Genomic DNA, 24,270 nt, shown 5'->3' on the forward strand with positions numbered 1-24,270 from the left:
GGAAGCCGAGGACGGCATCCTGGCCCATGAAGCGGCCTGCGGGGCCGTCCAAGCAGTCCAGGAGACCCGGACCGGCAGCCAGGCGGCCAGCATCCACCGGCAGGTCGCCACAGCCGAGGACGACCAGAGCATCGACCTCCTCCAGCGGAAGTCGACCCCCGACCAGTGAGGCAGACGCCCAGACAAGCCCAGGCTCCCTAGCAACGCCACCAACCCTCAGAAGTGCGCAGGGTGTGGTGGAAACCACATGCGCAGTCTCTGTAAGTTCCGGGCAGCCACGTGTCGGGCCTGCAAGAAAACAGGCCACATAGCCGCGGTCTGTCGTAGCCACCGCCCCCGAGAGGAGATCCACGAGCTGCAACCGGAGGAATCGCTGTTCGAAGGTACTGGGGCCCCAACTAAAACGCGAATTGGCTATGTTGAGAGCCGGCTGGCCATTAACCACACGGGTAGCTGCCGGCTGCTCAAACTCAAAATTAGACTAACAATCCGCTTGCAAGGCGTTCCTTGCAGCATGGAGCTTGACTCCGGATCAGCGGTCTCGATCATTTCAGATGAGACCCTTAAATATATTAATAGCCGGAGCAAGCAGCGGATTACCAAGAGCCTTGGTGGAGCAGTGGGCTAATGCCTCCTTAAGTAACACCAGCTGCCTGCAATTAGTGCAGGTTCACATCCACAAGGCTCAAGGTTGACTCAGCCTTCCATCCTTCCGAGGTAGGTAAAATGAGGACCCAGATTGTTGGGGGCAATAAGCTGACTTTGTAATAATGCCGCTTGGGGTTTGTGTGAAAGCCCTAATAAGCAGGCATATACATAGAATGAAGGCTACTGCTAAGCTTGTAAGCTGCCCTGAGTCTTCGGAGAAGGGCGGGATATAAATGGAATTAAAATAAAAATAAAATAAAAAATTAAATTACGGCCTACAAATTTAACCCTGACCGATTTTCAGAATTTGCCAGTCAAGGTAAAAGGGGAGGCTACTGTCTCGGTGGGGTTTAAGGGTCGCGAAGAGCACCTGGAGGTTGTAGTGGTAAAGGGCTGGAGAGCCAGCCTGGTCAGTCTAGACTGGTTTGAGGCCCTGGGAATCACAGTCTCTGGGATCCACCGGAGTTCGCAGACGTCTTCGACGGGACGCTGGGCAGGTACACAGGGCCCCCCCTATCATTCAAGCTGAACTCAAACGTTCCCCCCATTAGGGTCCGGCCACGGCGAGTCCCCTTCGCGCTCAAACACAAAATCGAGCGTGAACTGGATAAGCTGGTGGCCCAGGGAATCTTAGAGCCCGTAGATGGGGGGGAGTGTGAAACCCCAATCGTCACCCCCCTCAAATCCAACGGGGAAATAAGGATCTGCGCCGACTACAAGTGTTCGGTGAACCGCAGCCTGAACCCGCACGCTTACCCGGTCCCCACAGTCAGCCACGTTCTTGCTTCCCTCCAAGGCGGCACCATCTTTGCAAGGCTCGATCTTGCACAGGCGTACCAGCAACTCACGGTTACTAGGGCAACAGCTGACATTCAAACCATAGTAACACATAGGGGAGCGTTCCGGGTGAACAGGCTGCAGTTTGGGGTCAGCGTTGCTCCTGGCATTTTCCAGGAAGTTATGGAGAAGACACTCAGGGGCATCCCAGGAGTCTGCCCCTATTTTGATGACATCCTGATTGCAGGAGCATCAGCAGAAGAGCTGGCAGGTAGGCTCAGGGAGGTACTGTCCAGGCTGCGTACAGCTGGCCTCAAACTCAAGAGGGAGAAATGCAGCATAGGTGTTCCCTCCACAGAATTCTTGGGATTCAGGGTAGATGCCAGGGGAATCCACCCCACAGAGTCCAAGGTGAGGGCCATCAAACTAGCACCCACACCCAAGAACAAGGCAGAGCTACAAGCATTCCTGGGCCTGTTGAACTTCTACCACGCATTCCTTTCACACAAGGCAGCCATTGCAGAGCCACTCCACAGGCTACTGGACAAGCAGGCAGCATGGGTCTGGACTCCCGCCCACGACCAAAGCTTCAGGGCTTTAAAAGCACTACTGTCGGATAACTCCACAGTAACCCATTTCATCGAGACAAAGCCCATATGTATCGCATGCAATGCATCCCCTTACGGTGTGGGCGCAGTACTGTCACCTCGAGCCCAATGGGGTGCAAACGTGGGGGACCTGGTCTGGGCAAGGAACTACATGGGTTCCGGGGACAGTGGTTGAGAAAACTGGACCCCCCTCTTACATCGTGGGGGTGGAGGGGGACAGACACATAAGGCGACACATCGACCAGCTCAGAGGAAGGGTCCCTGAGTGCACCACACACGCCCAACAGGAAAGCCACACCCCAGGAGATGTCAGCCCAACCGGAAACAACACAGAACAGGAACCAGAGGAGGAGGGCCTCCTGAACCCAGCTCTGCTCAACCCAGCACAGAGGCCTCAAGAACCGGCTGACCAAGCCCAAGCCCAAGCCACGCCCAGATGGTCCACCCGGCCCCACAGGACACCTGCCTACTTGGCGGACTATGTGTGCAAGTGACCACCACACAGTTGCCTTGCATTTGACACACAGTGTATATAGTTATGTAGTTAGTTGCAAATTGTTTATCGTTGTTATGTGGTTCTTCTCTAAGGGGGGAGGGGTGTTATGTATGCAGGCACCTGCATAGCAACAGCCACCAGGGGGCGTTGGCCTGAACGGTTTTGGCGGGAAACCCAGTTTCGGCGGGAAACCTAGGGCCAACCCCATTGGCTGTCTGCTTACCTGGCTTGGTATTTAAGGAGGCCAGGTAACCCTCATTCCTCAGTACGCTACCCCCCCCCAATAAAGAGCTGAACACGTACTCCGGCTGGCGTTTCTTCCTTGCGTCGGACCCACTACACAACAGCCACTTTCTCCTCCTCTTAGTATACAAGAAATTCCCTTCTAATGTATTAGACTGAATTTAAAAAAGAAAAGAGAACTAAAAATTATACATCTTTAAATTGTTCTCCAAGCTGTGTTTAAACTGTGTATTAATTAAACAGTAAGGGATATCCAAAGCATCCAGCTAATAATCAGGTAGTCCTCAACGTATAATCACAATTAAGCCCAAAATTTCTGTTGCTAAGTTAGACAGTTGTTGAGTTTTGCCGCATTTTACGATTTTTTTGCCACGGTTATTAAGTGAATCACTGCATTGTTCAATTAGTAATATAGTTGTTAAGTGAATCTGACTTCCCCATTGATTTTGCTTTCAGAAGATTGCAAAATTGCCATGTGATCACGTGACTTCCGGACACTGCAACTGTCATAACTATGAGGCAGTTGCCAAGCATCTGAATTTCGATCAATTGACCATGGGATGCTACAGTGGTCCTAAGCATGAAAAATGGTCATAAGTCACTTTTTCCAGTGTAATTTGAATGGTCACTAAATGACCTGTTGTAAGTTGAGCACTGCCTGTAGTTTTCAAACTAATTTCAAAACTTGCTAACTTGAAGCTGATTGAGTATACAAGATGAAGGAACTTTGGATTGAAGCATGATCCTAGCATGCTTGCACAGAAATGATTTCAGTAGAATTCACTGTAAGCTTAAATTGCTTAGTAAAAGAAAAACGCTCAACCAAGCAGACATTTATTGAACCTCAGGAGTAAATGATTTTATTTATTCATTTATTTATGCTTTTCATGAAGTATTGACTCCCAGTGACTGCCTAGACAAATCTATGCAATAATCTAAGATACTGAATATAATACCCAATATAAATGGTTCATTAACTGATACATTATAGCATATCCAAGATAAGCAACTAAAATATTACATTTTCTCTATGTTCTGCTATTCTATAATTTCAAGTGAATTGAATAATAGCTTTTATTTTGTATGTAATGCAAGTATGCCATCTTTCCTCCCTTTTTAAGGCATTCCTACAGTGAATTACAGTTGAGTGTAAAGCTCAAAATTTTAACATGGGATTTTAAAATGTTAGCCTGAAGAATTAGACAATTCCCGGCTTGCTTTTCAACAAAGGGTCTCTCTCATTGCCTCTTGGGAAAAGAAGAGCCTTGACATTATTGAAGTAAACACTTAGTCCTTCACTGGATTTCCCTTGGCCTGATTTTCTTTCAATAGGTTTATATTCTTTATATCTCCTGAAAAGAATGTGAAGATCAAGTTATTAAAAGTTTTTCCTGTTGTATGAACAAAACCCAACAATTCCTGGGTTGCCTTATTTTTCTCTAAATTGTTATTGCACATGTATATTTGTGAAAAAATCACTGGGGAAAAAGCTTTTAATATAGCTCTAGATAACAGTTGTTGATAATATATCTTAGGGTTAAAGGAGAGAGACACAAAAAAAGAAAATAACCTATTTTGTGCTTATAGAAATGTACTGCATCACTAATGGAATATACTACAGTAGTAAGTAAATGTTTTCTTTCATAAAGAAAAAAATACTATGCCATTGCAAGGTATATTCTTGTTGTGAAACCTTTTAAAAGGCAGGGACAATGGGATATTGCAGCTTCAGATTCAAACTTATAGGCAGGAGCTATGATTCAAATTGTTCTTCACTTCTGTCATTGGTGCATTAGTATTCTCTGAGCTTGGTGGTTTTCTTGCAAACATTTTATTTTCTAGCTAAGTAACATCATTATGGCTGGATGGAAGCAGAGTTGGCTCTCTGTTTGATCTCTCTATATACAAGTGGCTTACCCTGTTAGTATTGGTGGGAATGTTCTTGGCGCTTCCTTGATTAGATTGTTGTTTACTACTTGTAAAGAACAAGGAGTAAACCTCACTTCCTTTTAGTAGTGATGATATTACCTAGCTGGGTAATGAAATGTCGGCAAGAAAGCAACCAAACTTGGAGGGCACTGAGGGCCCCACAATTCAACTCTGAGCGACAAATATTCTCCTCTGTTGATTAAGGGAACTCTGTGCTGTTTGGATGTTCCATTCCTCAATAGCACACCAAGTATAGTTGCCTCAACCCTTTACAGAAAAAGAAGATATACGAACTTTGACATTATTCCCAATAATCATAGATATATTGTACACTCTGTCCAGTAATATTTGGAAGCTTCTATGAATAATTTAAAAAGCAATCTGGAAAAAAAAAACCAGAATATAAAAGAAAAATAACACCAGGGAGGTAATGGGTTGGTGTGTTTTATATCTTAGGAGTGAGTCAGATAGAGAGGGAAAGCTATTGGGGTTTTTGCTTTTTTCTATGGGTAAATAGAATCTACCTTCTGTTACAAATTTTTATATCGGTATTATATCAGTTTGAAAATTTTATAAATCATTAAACCAATGGTCTGATCCGTGTTAATGACTATACCAAGCAACTTACTTGTAAAGAAAGAAACTCAGGAAACCACCAAGCACCACCAATAAACCACATGTAACCAGAACTCCTTCTGCTGTTCTTGAAAAGGATGCTTTAGCTTAAAGAATAAATTAAAGAAAACAGAATAAAGGGAACTTAATTAGTGAATAATATATTTTTATAATGCTCTAGATGTTCTACATTGCTTGATATTGCAATCTCACTGGGTTCACCATACCCGTCTCCTAATTAAAACTAATGCTTTTATTGTTTTTAATATTTTAAAATTATTTTTGTTTTTCTTGGGGGGGGGAGGTGTTATTGTGTTATATTATTTTGTAACTTTGTTGTCACTCAGAGTCATGTGAAATGGTGGTATATAAATTTACAAATAAATACATAATATAAAATACAGAGAAAAATCAATAGTTCCCCAAACTTATTTCAGTTGCATTACTTCTGTTTATTTAGATCCGTCTTTCTATACCTGACTAAGTAGGAAAGGTCAGCAAAACATTCTCCCCACAACACTGCTTCTCACACAACACATACTATAATGGTTGAGCCTCTTTCATTCTACATTTCTTCAAATGCAGACATTTGGGAAAGTGTGGCACTAGTAGAATTATTATTCAGATTTGGGCTGACAGAGTTAGGAAGGACCAAGAACTTCAGGTGAAATTGATGAATTGCTATGCATATTTATCCTAAGAAGCGTAGTTTTCTGTATCTCAGGAACTCTATGCTTGTATATTAGTGTAATGTTAGAATGTGGAAAGGTTCTTACAAGCATCTGTTAATCTGTCAAGATTGCAATATCCCTTAGACTTGCAAATTTAACATCTCTTGAGAAATAACCATGCCAACTTCTAAAAACTCAGTATTTACCTCCATTGATGGAAATCAAAGTACTTGTGAGTGCTAGACTTGTTGCATCAGCCAGTGTGATGTTGACACAATAGGTTCCAGATTCATTGAAGGCTCTTCTTATGGTCAGGAAACATATATCAGCAACATCAACAGGGTTACATGACTCACTCTGTAAAATTGTACATGTGGGATCAGCAATTAATGTGCAGACATCTGTAGGTAGACTATGTAGGAGAAAGAGACAAAAAGAGATAAGGTAGTTAATCAGTTTGGGTTATACAGAACCAATGGACTAATTTATAATATGTAATTTTTTTCATAACACTGCCCTAAATGGTTCAAATCAATTTATTATTCTTTTTTAAGCATAGCATATATGTATTTAAAACAATATGTCATTTCAGTTCAAACAAGAAAGATGACCAAACAGGAGAAGTAAAATGTTGCTATCACACTATGATCATTATTATTCAGAAGGAGGGTAACTCTTAAACCTTCTAAAAATATTAATGCTCCAATTAATCTTTCTGTTTCTAAATCCTAGTACCTGTTTACTGAATGGATTACAATGAAGCCAACTCAACTGCAAAAGAGAATACATGGAGCTTTCCCATATGGCAGCATTTAAAATCTTGTCTGCATCTTGTAAACTGAATTTTGCAAACTGCCTAGAAATAAATCCAGTTTAAGAAAACATCTCCTGGATTTCATCCTCTTCCTCCACTTTGGCCTGGAGCAGAATTAACATGGCCCCTGAATGGTAGTTCTCTCACACACATATCAGAAAATTGTTTTCTCTTGTATTGGCATATCTTTTGGGGACATTTTCCTATTTTTTTCTTTAACTTGAGCTAGAAGGGAAATTTGGCAGAACTTGTCAAACTGAAAGGAAGGAAGGAAGGAAAGAAGGAAGGAAGGAAGGAAGGAAGGAAGGAAGGAAGGAAGGGACGTTTCACCTTTCTGCTGTTGTATTAAATATAAAACATACACACACACACATTTCACAGTCTTTCTGACATTTACTGTAAATTAGAAGGGAAAGTCTTGTCAATTTCTAATTAAACCTCTTGTCAATTTTTAGCTAAAAAGAAAAAAAATGGCCAGCATTTCACCATTTCTCTGCTCAGGGCTTTAGGCTACAGCCAAGTACATACAGGTAATTACATCCAACCAAGCTCTATTTTTTTTCCAATACTAGTCATGATCAGCTAGATCAGGGGTGTCAAACTCAATTTCATTGAGGGCCGCATCAGCATTGCGGTTGCCCTCAGGGGGCCGGGTGGGTATGGCCAGGGTGGGCGTGGCCTACTGGGTGGGCATGGCTAGAGTGCGTGTGGCCTACTGGGTGGGCGTGGCCAGCTCTACATCATTCGCATCAAGGATGCCTATGAGGGCCTGGGCAGGAGTGGGACAGATCTGAGGGTCTCTGGCAGAAGGAGGGTCTCTGGGCCAGGGCCAAGGCAGTGGGGCCGTTCCCTCACTGTTTCCAGGATGGCTTCGTGGGCCACATGAAACCTCTTTGCGGGCCGGATCTGGACCCCGGGCCTTGTGTTTGACATGTCTGAGCTAGATGCTGCCACTTGCTGAGGACCAGAAGATAAATCAGGTGCCAAGGTACATGATTTAGCTACACAAATAGTATGATTCAACAGTCTCCAGCCCAATGCCAGTCATTTGACATGTCAAGAAACAGATCAGGTCAGCATTACAAGAATGCTAGTTCATTGTTCTAAGATATAATAACAGAATATTGAAAACCTGACAGAGTTATCCCCTCAAGGTAGGGTTATTTTAAGTTTCTTTCTCATGCTTTCTCTTTTGCCAGGATTAATAGGGGTTTCATCTCCCTTAATTTCATAATTACATAATGTTTTCAAGATTATTTCCATATTCCTCTATATCTAGTCCTATCCATGCATGCTGGACTGGAGCTCTCTTATTTCCCAGACTCTGTGTGTAGCAATACATCAACACAGTGAACCATGGTAAGATAATTATACTGGTATTCCTTGGTCTTCTGTATAGGGCTCTTTCAATTAGCTGAGAGGAATTATTTAAATATGTAGCATAAGATGCCAGAATATGTAAGGGTTTTTTTGGGGGGGTTATTTTTGAAGAAAAGCCAGGAAAAACATACCTCCCTTGACAGGTTACTACAAAATCAACCAGGGAACTTCCAACTTGAGTAGCTGTCATCTGGACACTTGTCATTTGGACAATGTTTACCTCAAGGATCCCCTCTGTCAAAAGTAAGGCACTGATAACATACCAAGATTTTTAAGTGCAAAATTTGAAAACAAGGAAGAGTTTTTTCTAGATCTCAAGTGCAAGATAATTAGCTTATAGTTTCTCGTTGACAATAGTTCCTGATTCTTTGACCCAAAAATAGGCAGAATCATGAAATCTTATTTGTTCTTGGTCATGTCTTTGTGTTTTTGTTTCAGATTGTCACGCAGAAAAGTTTATTTTTTATTTTTTATTTTTGTTGATATGTAATCCTCACAGAAAGAAGTCAGGCATTTAATATTTTAAAGCATCTCAGGTCATTAGATGTTTAAATTCCAGCTCCAAATAATGATATGAATGATCCATAATTTATAACTAAGATGGTAAAAAGATAGGTCTGAAGCTATGGGTAGTTTTTTATCGTTGGAAAAAAGATAACAGTGTCTGATTCTCATTTTTTTTAAAAATAACAGAAACATAATTACTCCCTGTCTTCCAGACCATACCAGTATATGGATGATATGACTCCTTAATTTGAACTTGCTGTATCATTCCAGGGACTCTGCTATTCCTGAACCAGATGACAAAACTGAACAAGGCAACAATTATGCTGTATGCTGAAATTTCATTTAAAATACTGTGTAAGGTGATACCTAGGCAAAGTGACAAGAACATTCCCAGCCAAACATAAATATTGCCGATGAGGTATTTAGTTAAATATTCCACAAAGGATAATTGGTAGAGTTGGGTCCTTTCTATGAATGGAAGAACTCTAGTGGACAAAAGGAATCTTCCTCCAATGGAAGAAATTCCACTGTACAAAGAAATCTCTTTTTGTTCATGGATGGAAATCTTTAGCCATAACACTATTGATAATATGATTTTCAAAGCAAACAAAATAATACTATTTTAAGGCTTCATTTCAAAATGGATACTACAAAGCTTTCAAACATTCTGCCCTTTGTGTACAGAAAAATTCTACTATAGCACGAACCCAAAAGCCATTTTAATCATGTAATGAATTTGAAACACTCCACACACTATCAAAACGATATTCTTTGCTTACTGATGTAGATGCATACCTACAATGGTAAGTGTTGCTTTGTAGGTTCCATATCGAGTAATACTGCACCTTTCAAGAGGAGGCTGTTCTGTGGGCATCTCGGTTAAACTAGAGTAGGTGGAGGTTGCATTAGGAGGCAACTGGGTAGTGAATGCTAAAAAAAGGGGGAAAAAGGAAAGAGTTGTGGAAAGACTTTTTAGAGAATTATGGACCTGATGTTTATATCAAGATAAAATGTGTACTACATTTATTTGACCATCATATTTTCATACAGAGATCTAAATTCATATATGTATCTGTATGCAAGTATGTATGTATGTATGTATGTGTGTGTGTGTGTGTGTGTGTGTATGTGTGTGTGTGTGTGTCTGTATGTGTGTGTGTGTGTGTGTATGTGTATATATATATATATCTGTGTGTGTGTGTGTGTGTGTGTGTGTGTGTGTACCAATACATGGTACTAATGAAAGAGAATATTTGTAGCTCAGGATTCACCTGAGGAGTCCTCGCTGCTCTCTGAGCTTGCAGACGTTTCATTATCCAAACTAGGTATCATCATCAATGCTAGTAACTAGGACCCTCATATACCATACTCTTCTTGTCAGGAATCAGAGCTAAGTTATTTTCTAACTATGAGGAAAATCACTCCATTTATTAACAAATAGTTCCCTTTGGAATATAAATTCCTACTCTTGCCTTTTAGGTCACTTGATTTTGGCATAATGTATTTGCATTTTCATATTCTTTTGGAGATTTACTCATTATAAGTTTATAAGTTTAATACAAGCAACAGATGTGGAAATCTTACTTACTTACTTACTTATTTACTTACTTACTTTATTTAAAGTTATTGTACGGCACCTATCAAATACAGAGATTCTAGGCAGCTCACAGTAACCAATAAAAACAACATAAAAATAAATCACACTCTTTCCACCAAAATGCCAGAATTCTCCCAACTGTTAATATCCCAACTCAACTCCATCCTAGCCCAATGCTTGGGAGAAGAGCCAGTGTTCAAAACTTTCTGGAAGGCTAAAAGGATAAAGCCCTCTCAAATGTGAGAGGTTCTTCCAAAGAGCTGGTATATCTATGAAAAAGATTCTATTTAAGGATCCATTGGATGATATCATCCACAGGAGTAGAATGCAAGCACTCTGTCCAATCCAGTAAGATGAGCAGATGCCCTCAGAGAGAGGCAGTCCTGCAAATAACCATACAGCTAGTCCTCAATTTAGAACCACAATTGAGCTCAATATTTCTGTTGTTAAACAAGACAGTTGTTAGGTCCCATTTGTCCCATTTTATGAACTTTCTTGTCATAATCATTAAGTGAATCCCTACAGTTGTTAAGTTAGTAACAAGGTTGTAAAGTGAATCTTCCCCATTCACTTTGCTTGTGAAAAGTTCACAAAAGGTGATCACATGACCCTGGGACACTGCAACCATCATAAATATGAATCAATCAAAATAGATCTGGAAGGGACCTTGGAGGTCTTGTAGTCCACCCTCTTGCTCAAGCAGGAGACCCTTTCAGACAAGTGGGTGTTTTCTTAACAAGCTCCAGTGATGAAGCACCTACAACTTCTCATGGCAAGCTGTTCCACTGGTTAATTGTCCTCACTCTTAGGAAGTTTCTAACAGTTGCCAAGCATCTGAATTTTGATCATGTGACCATGGGGATGCTGCAATAGTCATAAGAGTGAAAAATGGTCCTATCACTTTTTTCAGTGCTGTTGTCACTTCAAATGGTCACTAAACAAAAAATTGCAAGTTGAAGACTATGTGTATTGTCATTCCATTTCATTCAGCTTGTATTTAAGGATTTGTTGTTATTCTTGATCATTCTTCCTTCATGTTCAGCCAAGTTCAAAAGGACAATAGGTTTTTCCAGAAGGCAGAGAATAACAATCACATCATCATAGGCCTAAGTGTAAAATTACCTCTTACAGCAAAGCCCAGGTGAAAAATATGACCTTTCTTATTCTGAGTATCAGTTTATAGCACAGAATTATGAAGAAAGCATAGGCATTAAGAAATCAATCAATCAATTATTTATTATTACAAATTTGGAAATTATTGAGAACTATTGATGAATTAGGTCCTATGAAAAGCAAGTAGTGGCTGGATTAATATATTAGTCATCCAATAAAGTACTGGGTTTGCACTATACTGTATCACATATAATGTTTCTGGTTATGTAGCAAATTATGGCAAAACAAAACAGGGTACATTATATCTTAGTGTCTTTTGTGAACCAGACCATTGTGTCTGCATGAGCAAATATGTCTGGTGGATGCTACAGTTGTCAGAGATGCTTACCTGGAAAGGTAGATAAAGGAGAAACTGTCACTGGTCCACAGGGTACAGGTATAACAGCTTGAACAGATAAGTTAGCACTGAAATTTCCCAGAAGTGTGTATGTATGTGTTGAAATTGAATTGTTGGAAACAAATGACCCGCTGCCATCTCCAAAATTCCAGTGGTAAGAAATAGCAGAATGATTTAGATAGTGGCTGGGATCATGAATGCGAACATCAAACATAATGGGAATATCCTTGATGAAGATAAAGTCTGAAACATTGCGGTTGTTCTTCTGCGATATATTCACATAGAAGGGGATTTGATCTGCATATCAAGAGTATCCAGAAAAGATGAAATTGTAGCTTTACACACAACAGATAATACCAGACTCGTATCGTAGCTCTTACTATACTAATATATCCAAGGATCTGTGTCTCATTTGCTTGCCAAATGTGTTGTGTAAACCTTTCTACCTTTCTACCTTTCTGCACACATCATTTCAAGTGTTTTCTTTAGTTTTAAAATCTAAAAAACTAAAAACTTGATAAAAAGCAGAAAAGAAGGTTGTATAGAGAACATTAGATGTGTAGACTTCTGCTAAGAATTCTGGAAGCTGAAGTCAGCCTATAACTAACATAAATAGTCCACATTTGATTAATTATAACTTAACCTTGAAGACTCACCAGTTACAACATAAATAGCATTTGTTGTAGTTACAGGTGTATATGAATGATATCCTCTTCTGTAAACTGCCAACTCCATTATTTGGTTACCAACAGTGATGTTTGTTGTGTTGATTGATATCATAACTGATGAACCTCCTTTTATTTGATAATATTGTCCTAAAAAAGAGTAAAACATAAAAAAGATGGTAGTACTAAGGGTTTTTTGGGGAGGAGGGAAGCACTATACAGTTGCTCTTTGCAAAGGGAAGAAATATCTTACTCTATCAAAAGGGCAAAATGAATAAATATAATGCTTCCAAATGAATTGCATATTTGTCAGTCCTTCTTACAAAAAACCCAAAAGTGTGCATGTGATTCTATCATTTTATGTTTAGTACCATAATTGGGTTCCTTTTCCATGTCTCATACATTTGCATAAAGCACTTGGCAACTCATAGCAATAATAATTTTTTCAACTAAACTAGGCTAACTTTTATTTGTAGTAATTCTTTCTACATTAATAAACTATTTACACTTATATCTATACTCTTATATCCATTACACTTATATGGATATGTTGTTGTGTTGTTTCGCCACAAGGTAACACAGGTTTTTTTTAACCCCAGTCATGTCTGAGCATACAAGATATAATGTCACTCTATTCTATTCTCACTAGAAATAGACAAAAAAGTTGTGGTCTAACTGCCTGACTGATGCATCATTTAAACTTTTTTTAAAATGAACAAGAATTAAGAAACAGGAAACAAAGAAAAAGAGCTATAAATTAAAAGTGAGCACATAACATCATTCAACCTAGAGTTGTCATCTGAGCACAAATGACCAGGATCGAATTATTGTACTTTGGACACATCATGTAATCACTCAGTTCTCTGGAAAAGCCTGTAATTCTGGGAAAGGTAGAAGGAAAGAAGAAAAAGGGACGGCCAGCAACAAGATGGATAGAATCAGTTACAGAGGCAATATTGGGAGACATAAAAAAACAGATTGCCCTAGAGAAAATCTACCTATGTGGTTGCTAGGAGTTGATTTGATGGCACCTAATCAATCAAAGTACTTCATAAATAGAACGTTCTACATTTAATTGCTAATGAAATGGATTGCAAATAATAGATCTGGGAAATATTTATTTCTGGGCCAAAATATACACAAGAGGTAGGCAAAATAAATGGCTCCCTTCAAATCCAGCCAGAATATTCAAGTGTTCAGGGATAATAAAAACAAACCGAACACCTCTGGAGATCTGATTTTTCTGTGACATATTTGTCATTCCCACACATTGCTACACTCATTTACCTCCAATTCTTTCATCCTTTATAAGGGACAGGTAAGAAACATCTCTTCGGCTAGCATTTACATATTTAAACATTTAGATGCCATATACAGTATGTATCATTTAAAGACTTGTCCTCCCTCCCTTCCTCCCTTTTATGCCATTAGTTGCATAGTGGAAGTCAGAATAAAAGAACAAATACACTACAGAAAACAAAGACACTTATATAACTAAAGAAACAAAGTATTCATTTTTGACAGAAAAGCTCTTAAAGATATGTGAAGTTATACTGTAAATGCTAATTTAGATATACATGATTTAGTAGCTGAATATTTGTAGAGGTTTTAAAAAGCATTTTTTTTAAAAAAAAAATCAATATAATTATAATTCACTTCAGAAAAGTTCTTCAAGGTTACTGTATTTTTGTAACTCTGCATCAATTGTACAATTTATTGTGGAAAAGTTATTAAGAACGATTTACTATGAGATGTATACATGTCCTATCTCATCTTGAAATGCTGTTTTCAAGGCTGCCCTGAACCAATGGCTTTCTCAGACAGCTACCAGGTTTTGCTTATATAGGACACTTGCAAATAATTTTTCATACAGCTGTACAAAATAAAATTTTAAAAAATCAAATCTAGAAATACATTTTAAAGACTAACCAATTGTGTGAAATATGTAGATGAAATTTCTTCTCCTCCACCCATGGTGATAAGGAAAAGGTTTTCCATCTGGGAAAACATTATAGCTGTTGTTATATGTGCAGTTTAGCCAGCTACAGTCATCAATCCATTGGGTCCAATTATAAACATATTCATCAGAAAGAACGGAAGAATCTAAAAACAAAAAGGAAAATATGGGAGGGGGGGAGAACAAATTTTAAAGCATTTTCTTCAGAATGGTGCCTTTCATATGTTGTTGTTGTTGTTAGTTGCGAAGTTGTGTCCGACCCATCGCGACCCTATGGACAACGTTCCTCCAGGCCTTCCTGTCCTCTACCATCTTCTGGAGTCCCTTTAAGCTCACGCCTACTGCTTGAGTGACTCCATCCAGCCACCTCATTCTCTGTCGTCCCCTTCTTCTCTTGCCCTCAGTCTTTCCCAGCATTAGGCTCTTCTCCAGTGAGTCCTTCCTTCTCATTAGGTGGCCAAAGTATTTGAGTTTCAACTTCAGGATCTGGCCTTCTAAAGAGCAGTCAGGATTGATCGCCTCTAGGACTGACTGGTTTGATCACCTGGCAGTCCAAGGGACTTGCAGGAGTCTTCTCCAGCACCATAGTTCAAAGGCCTCAATTCTTTGGTGCTCAGCCTTTCTTATGGTCCAGCTTTCAGTGCCACACATTGCAACTGGGAAAACCTTTCATATATTGGAATTTAATTCCTTCATTTTGATAGAATGTAGAAAAATTCAGATTGGGAAATCAGGATCAAGTTTATCAAGGCTGCAGTCCTAAACATACCGTATTTTCTGATGTATAAGATGACTGGATGTATAAGACGACCCCCTACATTTCCTGTTAAATTATAGGGTTTGGGCTATACTCGCCATATAAGACTACCCCTCTTCCAACGCACACCAAATAAAAATTAAAAAACATCAGATTTGATTTTAATATGGTAATTGTAATTCAAATGCTTATGACATGCAGGTACTTGGTAGGAAAACTGTCACTTATAAACATAAGGCTGTTTGTCATCAAACATGTAAACATAAAACAGTGCAAGTGGATTAAACTTTTCCTAATTCACTCTAAAGCTTCCCCTGCGCAGATCAAATGGGAGATCCGCTCCAGGTTTTCCAGCCAGCCCGCCCAGTTCCTGAGTCGAATGTGTCATTAGAGCTAAGCAGCTGCTCTGGCTGCTGCATTCCCCACCTGCCTTTCAAGTTGGGATAGACTGCAGCTGCTCTTCAACTTTAGAAGGAAAGACGCCCAGACCCCAGCCTGAAAAAATCACAGACTGCAGCTTCTTCTCCAATTGGTCCCGCTTTCCCTGCGCAGACCAAATGGGAGATCCGCTCCAGGTTTTCCAGCCAGCCCTGTCCCTAAAGTTTCAGGACCCGGCGTATAAGATGACCCCTGACTTTTGAGAAGATTTCATGGGTTAAAAAGTCGTCTTATACGCCAGAAAATACGGTAGTTACATAGTTACAAGAGCTTACTGGATTAAACAGAAAAACAAATTGGGCACCATTTCAATCATATTAATGAAGACGTGTTAAACCCTCTTTAACAGTAAAATAACAAAATAATAACAACAATAAAACCAAAACAGCAATAATAAAAATGTAATTACTTACTGTTTAGGCACTTTCGATCATATATTATATTGCTGTCATTGTCTTCCTTCTGACATCTGGGAAATTTTAGCATTGCAGTAAATGTCACATTAGATCCTACTAGAGCTGGGCTATCATTGGTCAAACTAGCTACTACTTTTCCCCCTGAAAAGCAAAAAATAAAATAAATTTATTACATTGCTATTCTACTTTTCCTCCACAGAGCACCAGAAACCTGTGGTACACAAAATTATCTCTCCCACTGCCATTTTATTTTGATTACAATTTTAGGCATTATGGAATCAGTTTGGTATAGTGATTGAGACAATATGCTAGAAACCAGGAGACTGAGAGATGTTCTCCTGCCTTAGGACAAAGCCAGATGGGTGATCTTGGCCAGTCACTCTCCCTTGACCTTGAGAAGGAAGCAATATCAAGCCACTTCTGAAATCCTGCCAAAAAAACTGTAGGGACTTGTCCATGTAGTCACTAAAGTCAAAAGTACTGATTTAAAAATTGACAAATCAATATAGATACATCACACATTATAGATAAACATTATACAGGTGGTCCTCAACTTAAGACCACAATTGAATCCAGAATGTATGTTGCTAAGTGAGAAATTTGTTAAATGAGTTTTGCCTCATTTTACGAATTTCTTGCTATATTTGTTAAGTGAATCACTGCAGTTCTTAAATTAGTAACACAATTGTTAAGTGAATCTGGTTTCCCCATTGACTTTGCTTATGAGAAGGTCGCAAAAGGGGATCACATGACCCTGGGATAATGGAACAGTCATAAATATGAGCCGGTTGCCAAGCATCTGATTTTGATCACATTACCATGGGGATGCTGCAACAGTCATAACTGTGAAAAATGGTCATAAGTCACTTTTTTCAGTGCTTTTGTAACTTCAAATAGTTGAAGACTACCTGTATTGCATCTTTCCAAACTGTTTCATGATTTTTAGTGAGTTTTTGTAACATGCACCAGTCTTTTCACTTTCAAAAATATTTAATTTTAATAACTGCTATCAAATACAGTTTGACAAATTCGGTATAAATTTAAATATTCAGTGCAAATAGTGTAATAAAATTGTGTGATACTTTCTGAAGCTAGGTAGAAAACAAAATCATCCATGCATAAGATGGGGATGTCTGCTGGGATATTCAAAAGTTTTGCAAATGCAAAACAAAAACAAAAAACCCTGTAATGTTGGAAATGGAAAGATCTTTGCAACAATTCAGGTATGTGTGTGTGTGTGTGTGTGTGTTTATAAAGTGGATTTGAAAATGTTTTTTTCCTTCCATATATAAAATGATTGAATAATTTTCAGTGCTTGTAAAATATTGTAAAATATTATTGGAAGTGAATGTTAAAGTATGTATGTTAAGAGGAAGTAAAAAATATATTAAAATTTATTGATTTTAGACTTTTTTTAAAGAAAAGTTTAGTGTTTTAAAAAGGATGTAAAAAAGTCTTTTTTCCCTTTGTTAAAGAATCTGAAAGAATATAGTAAATGTTGTTAATCATGATAGTCTATAAAGACTAATAAGTGAAAACAGAAATATATATTATTTCCCACAGCAAGGAAAAAATCAGAGATGGTTAAACTGATTGCTTTATGCAAAGAAGAGAATATATCTAATTTTGTTTCTATTTGAAAATTGTTTCTGGATTTTGTGTTTGTGATGGAAAAAACCTGAAACTTTGATTTTGGTTTTGCTGATTAGATAGATTTGTTGTTACAGAAATGGCCCATATATACTACTCTGTAAAAGTAAAAAGCTAAGGTTGTAATGTTATTAACTTATACTGTACTAAAGAGAGTCAGAAATCAACATCTTTTTTTCTCCCCCCACCCTGCCACTTGTATCCCACATTTTTTCTTCTTCCCTTTTTCCTAGTTTCTCATTATTTTTATTTTCCTTTGTATTTTATATTCTGATAAACCAATAAAATGCTAACTAATTTGGGGGATGAGGAATGAAGAAGTGGAAAAGAAGATCCTTACTGAAGAATTTAGATGGATGGATGGCAGGCATCATAAATAGAAATGTTCTGTTTTGTTTTTCTTCAAATTATTTGTTTAAAGAATATTTCGATGAACATTCCCATAGGCAGAGTATTTATTTAATAACAGGATAAGCAAGGAATATTCTAATGTTCTGCACTGATTCCTATCTTCCAGTTATACTTCGATGGAGGCATTGTGGGAGAATTGTCCCCTGGGCCTTCTTCAAAACAGACCCATGAAAATTCTGAGAGATGGCAGAATGATAATGAAATCTACAACAGTAGAGAATAATGCCAGCATCCTCTGTTGCCTTGGGCAAATGCAATAAGTCAGATTGCCATCAAGTCTTCCTTAGTTCTCTTTCTTTGATAAAGCATACTGCACTTCAGGCACTCAAAGTGCCCGACAATTAATGTTTTGAAATCTAATTGGAAAATAAATCAATAGACAAGTATTATTTACACAACTTAAAAAAACCTGATTTATGATCTCATACCAGAGATATATGTATGTCAGTAGGAGGATCAAAAAAGTAAAAATGATGACTGCGATCATGAGATTCTAGCATCATCTCTTGTTTACAAATGTCCCAGTGTAAAAGGGATGGGCCTCCAATCATGTGGTCTTGACTAACATGAGTTTTTGGATCACTCTGCAGAGGCCATTTCAGCAGAAAACGTATGGACTAAGTTCAAGTTTGGAAAGAATACATTTTTAGCTTGGAATAAATAGAGAAGAAACATTTCTTTTCCATGTTGAACAGTTGGGGATAATAGAATAGAATAGAATAGAATAGAATAGAATAGAATAGAATAGAATAGAATAGAATAGAATAGAATAGAATAGAATAGAATAGAATAGAATAGAATAGAATAGAATAGAAGCTGGAAGGGACATTGGAGGTCTTCTGGTCCAGCCCCCTGCTCAAGCAGGAGAACCAATACCAAGGGTATGCAACCTTGGCTCTTTTATGACTCATGGACTTCAACTCCCAGAATTCTGGGAGTTGACGTCCACGAGTCATAAAAGAGCCAAGGTTGCCTACCCCTGACCTATACCATCCCAGACAAGTGACAGTCTAGCCTCTTCTTAAAAATCTCCAGTGAGGAACACCCACGATTTCTGGAGGCAAGCTATTTTACTGGTTAATTGTCAAGAAGTTTCTCCTTAATTCCAGATTGCTCCTCTCTTTCTTCAGTTTCCAACCATTGTTGCTTGTCCTGCCCTCTGGTGCTTTGGTGAATAACATGACCCCCTCTTCTATGTGGCAGCTCCTCAAATACTGGAACACTGCTATCATGTCTCCCCTATTTCTTCTTTTCCTAGACTAGCCAGACCCAAGTCCTCCAGCCATTCTTCATATATTTTAGTCTCCAGGTCTTTGATCATCTTAGTTTCTCTTCTCTGAATTTTTTCCAAACTCTCAACATCTTTCTTGTAATATGGTGACCAAAATTGGCTGCAGTATTCCAGGTGAGGTCTCACTAGGGTTTTATAAAGTGGTACTAATACTTCATGTGATCTTGATTCTTTGCCTCGGTTTATACAACCCAGGATTGTATTAGCTTTTTTGGCTGCTGCTGCTGCACACTGCTGGCTCATGGTTAAATGACCATCTGCTAGGACTCCAAGGTCTCTCTCACAGTTACTGTTTTTGAGTCAAGTCTCGCCTAATCTGTACTTGTACCTTTGATTTTTCCTGCCTAAATGTAAAACTTTGCTTTTCTCTACATTGAAACTCATTTTGTTGGATAGGGCCCATTGCTCAAGTTTTCCGGGGTGTTGGCTACTCCTGCAGTTTAGTGTGATCTTCAATTTGATAAGTTCCCCTTTTATTCTCTCATTTAAGTCATTTATGAAGATATTGAAGAGTACTGGGCCTAAGACGCAACCTTGTGGTACCACGCTGCTTACTTCTCTGCATGTGGATGTAGTGCCATTGAGGACTACTCACTGAGTACGGTTTGCAAGCCAGCTACAGATCCATCTGGTGGAGATGTTGTCTATTCCATCTTTTTCTAGCTTACCAAGGAGTAGGTTGTGGTCTACTTTCTAAAGTGCCTTACTGAAATCTAAGTACATTACGTCTACAGCATTTTGCTGGTCTACTGATTTACTTACTTTATCAAAGAATGAAATAAGATTGGTTTGGCATGATCTGTTTTTAACAAACCCATGCTAGTTATAACTTTGTTTGCTTCTAGTTGTTCGCAGGTCTGTTTTTTGATTATCTTTTGATTATCTTTTCTAGGATCTTCCCAGGTATTGATATTAAACTGTTTGGTCTGTATTCCTGGGTCCATTTTTCCACCTTTCTTGAATATAAATATATATATAAGTAAATATATATCTTTTAATCTTCTAATTATTTTATACTGCTGTTTATGAAATTGTAAGCTGCCCAGAGTCACTTGATAGTAAGATAGAGGCATATAAATTTAATAAATAAGGAAGTAAGTAAAAGGAAGGCATTATGAAGAGATCCTTCCCATTTACAGCAGTGCTGCAATGGGCTGACTGTCATATAATCAGCCCAAAATCCTTTAAAATTTTAATAATTGAAACCAGTACTTTATACTAAGCATAAAAACTAACCCTAAGCAAACTATAATACTAAAATCAGCCTACAAACTCAAGAAAGTCTAATGCTAACTCCGTGTTTAGTCTAATTTCATTAGGAAATTTTAACTAAAAGCTACTGCAAGATTATATTTTGTGAAAATATTTTTTGTGACATTCTTTACAAACCTGGATTTTGCAACATCCATTTGTGACATTATATCTTTGTGACACTAAAGCTGCCATGAACTTAGAAAGTTTGGGATCCTGTGTGATAAGCATTACAAATTAAAATCAGTTGTATTGCAGAAGAATGTTAAGATTAACCTTTGATATCACACTTCATTCTGTTAGAGTTTCTCAGGGTATAATTACAAGTTTCAGGAAGCCTAATCATAATTTCACACTAATTCCAGTAGATATTTTAAATCCTAAAGGTTTATACATAATTCAAAAGCATGCTCCAGTCTAATTGTAAGACTAATGGTATGCATGCTTAAGTCTATAAAGGCAGAACTCTTGTTACTCCAAATATTTGGCTAACACCTCGTGTCAAGTCATGTGTGCAGTATCAGAGAAGACAAGTTTGATAATATTTAGTTAGTTGGATCACATAATTTGTAAAAAACAACTAAATATTTTCACAAACAAAAAACATATTCATTGTTCTACAGAAAACAAAATTATCCCTCTGGCCAAGCTCCACTTATACTGTATCATCCATGTTATTCTACAGTTGCATTCACTTCAGGATGATTGCCTTTTCCCACCCATCTTTACCCTTTCATGCACATAGAATTACCTTTCCAGCAGTTTTTCCATCTGGAGTCTCCTTTCTCCCAGGTGGGATAAAGCTTATCATTCCAATTATTATGATCAGAATACCAATGATCTAGCCTGTGGTGGTACTTTTTATGAGAATATTCTTTTCCATGAGGCATCACATCTCGAAACCCTACACAGAAAAATTCAAAACATGCAACAAAGTTAAGAATTTTATTTGTTTTACACATGTAAAGAAAGGTTTACATGTGCCCATGCTCAGGCTGAGGTACCCTCATTCAGAAAACTGTAAAAGCAGCTTTTCTCAGGAATTCTGCCCCTAGATGGGAGAAGCCAAAACTCACCTTCTGGCCCACCTTGCTTTACCCCGACCATACTATATTGACAGTAATATGCAATCTGCAACTATGGTTGAAAGCATAAGATATGTGCCAATCCCTTCTTCACAGAATTTTAGTACTCCTATTCACTAAGTATTTAATCATGTATACAACTGGGCTACCGGTAATTTGAAAATGAATCTTATAGCTATGTCAGGCTTTTTTTGTCATAGAACACTCAGAATGGAGTTCCGGCACCTTTTTTGGATGGAACCTTGTAGGGTAGGCAAGGCAGGTTGTATGACATGTGTGAGTTCCGGCACCTTTTTCTTTTACCAAAAAAGCACTGGCTATGTGCACTGATGAAAATCTGTTCATTCTCCATAATCTCATAATATGGAGTTTTGGAGGATGTTTAAAGCATATCCCGTTTTGACCAATAGACCAATAGTGCCACAGAAGAGTATTTGTTTCCTTTTTAATTGTCATTAATATTCAAAACATTTGAATTAACATTTGTTTTTTTTAAATTTCTACTTTATGGCATTATACAAGGGTTGATTAAAAAGTAATGTTTCCAGTATATCAACAAATGCCAGGACTAATGCACTAGAAGGTCTGTTTAACATCTGTTCTTTCACTTCAGTCAATGGGAAGAGGCTGTGAAAAAAGGTTGCATTTCTGTTGCTTGTATGCTTTAAGCAATTGAAGTTTTAATGCCTAAAGGAGACCCTCCAAATGAAATTCACTGCAAATGCAGATTGTTTAAGGTAATTACTGTCTTTGATATAAGTACTGTGTGTCACACCCACAAAAAAACATAAAGACGGTGAGTTAGGGATAATTGTTTTGTGTAATTAAGAACAAAATTTATAATTTATAACTGCAACTAAAGAGTTTTACTTGACAAATGCTGATGAACTGATTAAAGAAAAATAACATCACTCCAAGAAAAACTGCTATTAATCTTGGCACTTAGCAGGAGCATGTGGGTCACATTATTGATGTTTTTCAATATCAGAGGTTTTGTTGAATAGAAGTTCCTTTATGCTGATGGCAAAGATTAAAGCTTCAAGAGTTTAAATTTGCCAGCAATTTTCATGCTATGAAAGAAGGGGAGGATTTTCTTCTCTGCTTTCTTAAGCAGAATCCTTCATCCCCAAATTTCACTTGATTCCTATAAAGTGTTTTTAGAAGTGTAAATTAAGGACACCCCAGCCATCATTTCTACATCTGATTCCCCCACCCAGAATCGGCAATTCTACAGGCAGTTTTCATATGGAGGAGAAGAAGTGGAAAAAGCAAGGACTCACGTTTGGCGGCTGTAGCACTCAAAACATGTTCACCAACAAACAAGTATCCAAGGAGGAAGAATAGACAAGCCCACTTCATCCTGAATAGACAGAGACAGACACCCACACTACAGAACTTGTACAAAACCTGACTTGATGTCCCTCTCATCTCTTCAAAGTGAGACTGGGACAAAATTTCCCTGCTCTCCTCCTCTCTTGGGTTAAATTAGGATCTTGGGGCTCATCATGTGATGGGCCTGGATTAAGAAGAGATGCATGATTTTGTTTTTTCTGCCTCCCTTTTTTTCCCCCTGCAGCTCATGTGCTTATGAGTCATTCCTTTCATTTTTAATATTCACTGGGATTTTTATAGAGCTCTGCTTAGCACTTTTGCCTTTCAGGAATTTCTGGTGCAATTTTGCACCTTTAACAGAGAATTCATAATCATTTATTGTCTGCTAATATTTTAATCCTTACAGTGATTCAAAGATGGATAAGTTCTACACCTTCCAGGAATAATGTCTATACAAAAGAAAGTATCTGAGAATCACAAGTGCTTCCAAGAGTTCTGTAACAATCAAGTCAGGACTACCAAGATAGGGTTTCATATTCCAGGACCAAGTGCAGTTCAAGCACATTATATATCAGTCCTGTAGAGCAGGAACACTATGTTGACCCTAGTTTTGCAGTTTGCAGAATCTTCCCTAAGGCAATCAGGATATGAATCAAGCATTTGTAGTGGGCAAAGGAATTTGACAAGGGAAAATGTGTGCCTTAAAGTTTAACTTTCCACTCAAAATTTTGAAAATTGATTCTGATCTTTTTGAAATGTAGCTAACCAACATGCCATGCAAACGCTAATGTGGGCCTAAAACAAAGTTACACACCCTTTCCCTTGAGCATCAAAGTGGGGTCTCAGAATCCTTCTGGGTCCCTGCTCTTCCAGGGATCTGTAAAGTCAAATAAATGAATATTTTAAAATTTCTCAGTATTATTTTCTAATATAGTAAATACTGGTAGATGTAACTCACATAAACCAAAGTTCTTTGGAGTCTTCACCCATTTTTAAGAATGTAAAAGGATCCTGCAAACAAAATGTTTTGAGAATTACTATCCTAGAGAAAAATACCATTACAGTATGAATTGGTTTTTTTGTTCCTCTCCTTCCTGCAGAAACAGTTGTTATTTTCTTTTAATGAGAATCTGTCAGTAGATTTTACACAAAAATGTTACAAGATCTAAAAAAGTCTAAAAGCTTTAGTTGATCACCAGTTTCCTACAGTACCTAGCCAAAT

At 38.2% G+C, this 24,270-nt stretch overlaps 1 protein-coding gene across 1 annotated transcript; it reads right to left on the reverse strand.

Moving 5' to 3' along the window:
* Nucleotides 1-3,621: 3,621 nt before the first annotated feature.
* Nucleotides 3,622-23,925, reverse strand: GPNMB (glycoprotein nmb). Its single transcript, XM_081343598.1, has 12 exons — nt 23,863-23,925; nt 22,997-23,076; nt 21,383-21,535; nt 16,026-16,169; nt 14,390-14,563; nt 12,452-12,610; nt 11,787-12,092; nt 9,484-9,618; nt 8,313-8,415; nt 6,194-6,399; nt 5,330-5,423; nt 3,622-4,124 (listed from the first exon to the last, which is right to left on the reverse strand). Exons 2-12 carry the CDS (start codon nt 23,073-23,075, stop codon nt 3,971-3,973), a joined length of 1,707 nt encoding a protein of 568 aa, XP_081199724.1. The 5' UTR covers nt 23,076; nt 23,863-23,925; the 3' UTR covers nt 3,622-3,970.
* Between the last annotated feature and the right edge of the window lie 345 nt (nt 23,926-24,270).

This window comes from Vipera berus (genome assembly GCF_964194415.1).
Source record: "Vipera berus genome assembly, chromosome: Z".
NCBI lineage: Eukaryota > Metazoa > Chordata > Lepidosauria > Squamata > Viperidae > Vipera > Vipera berus.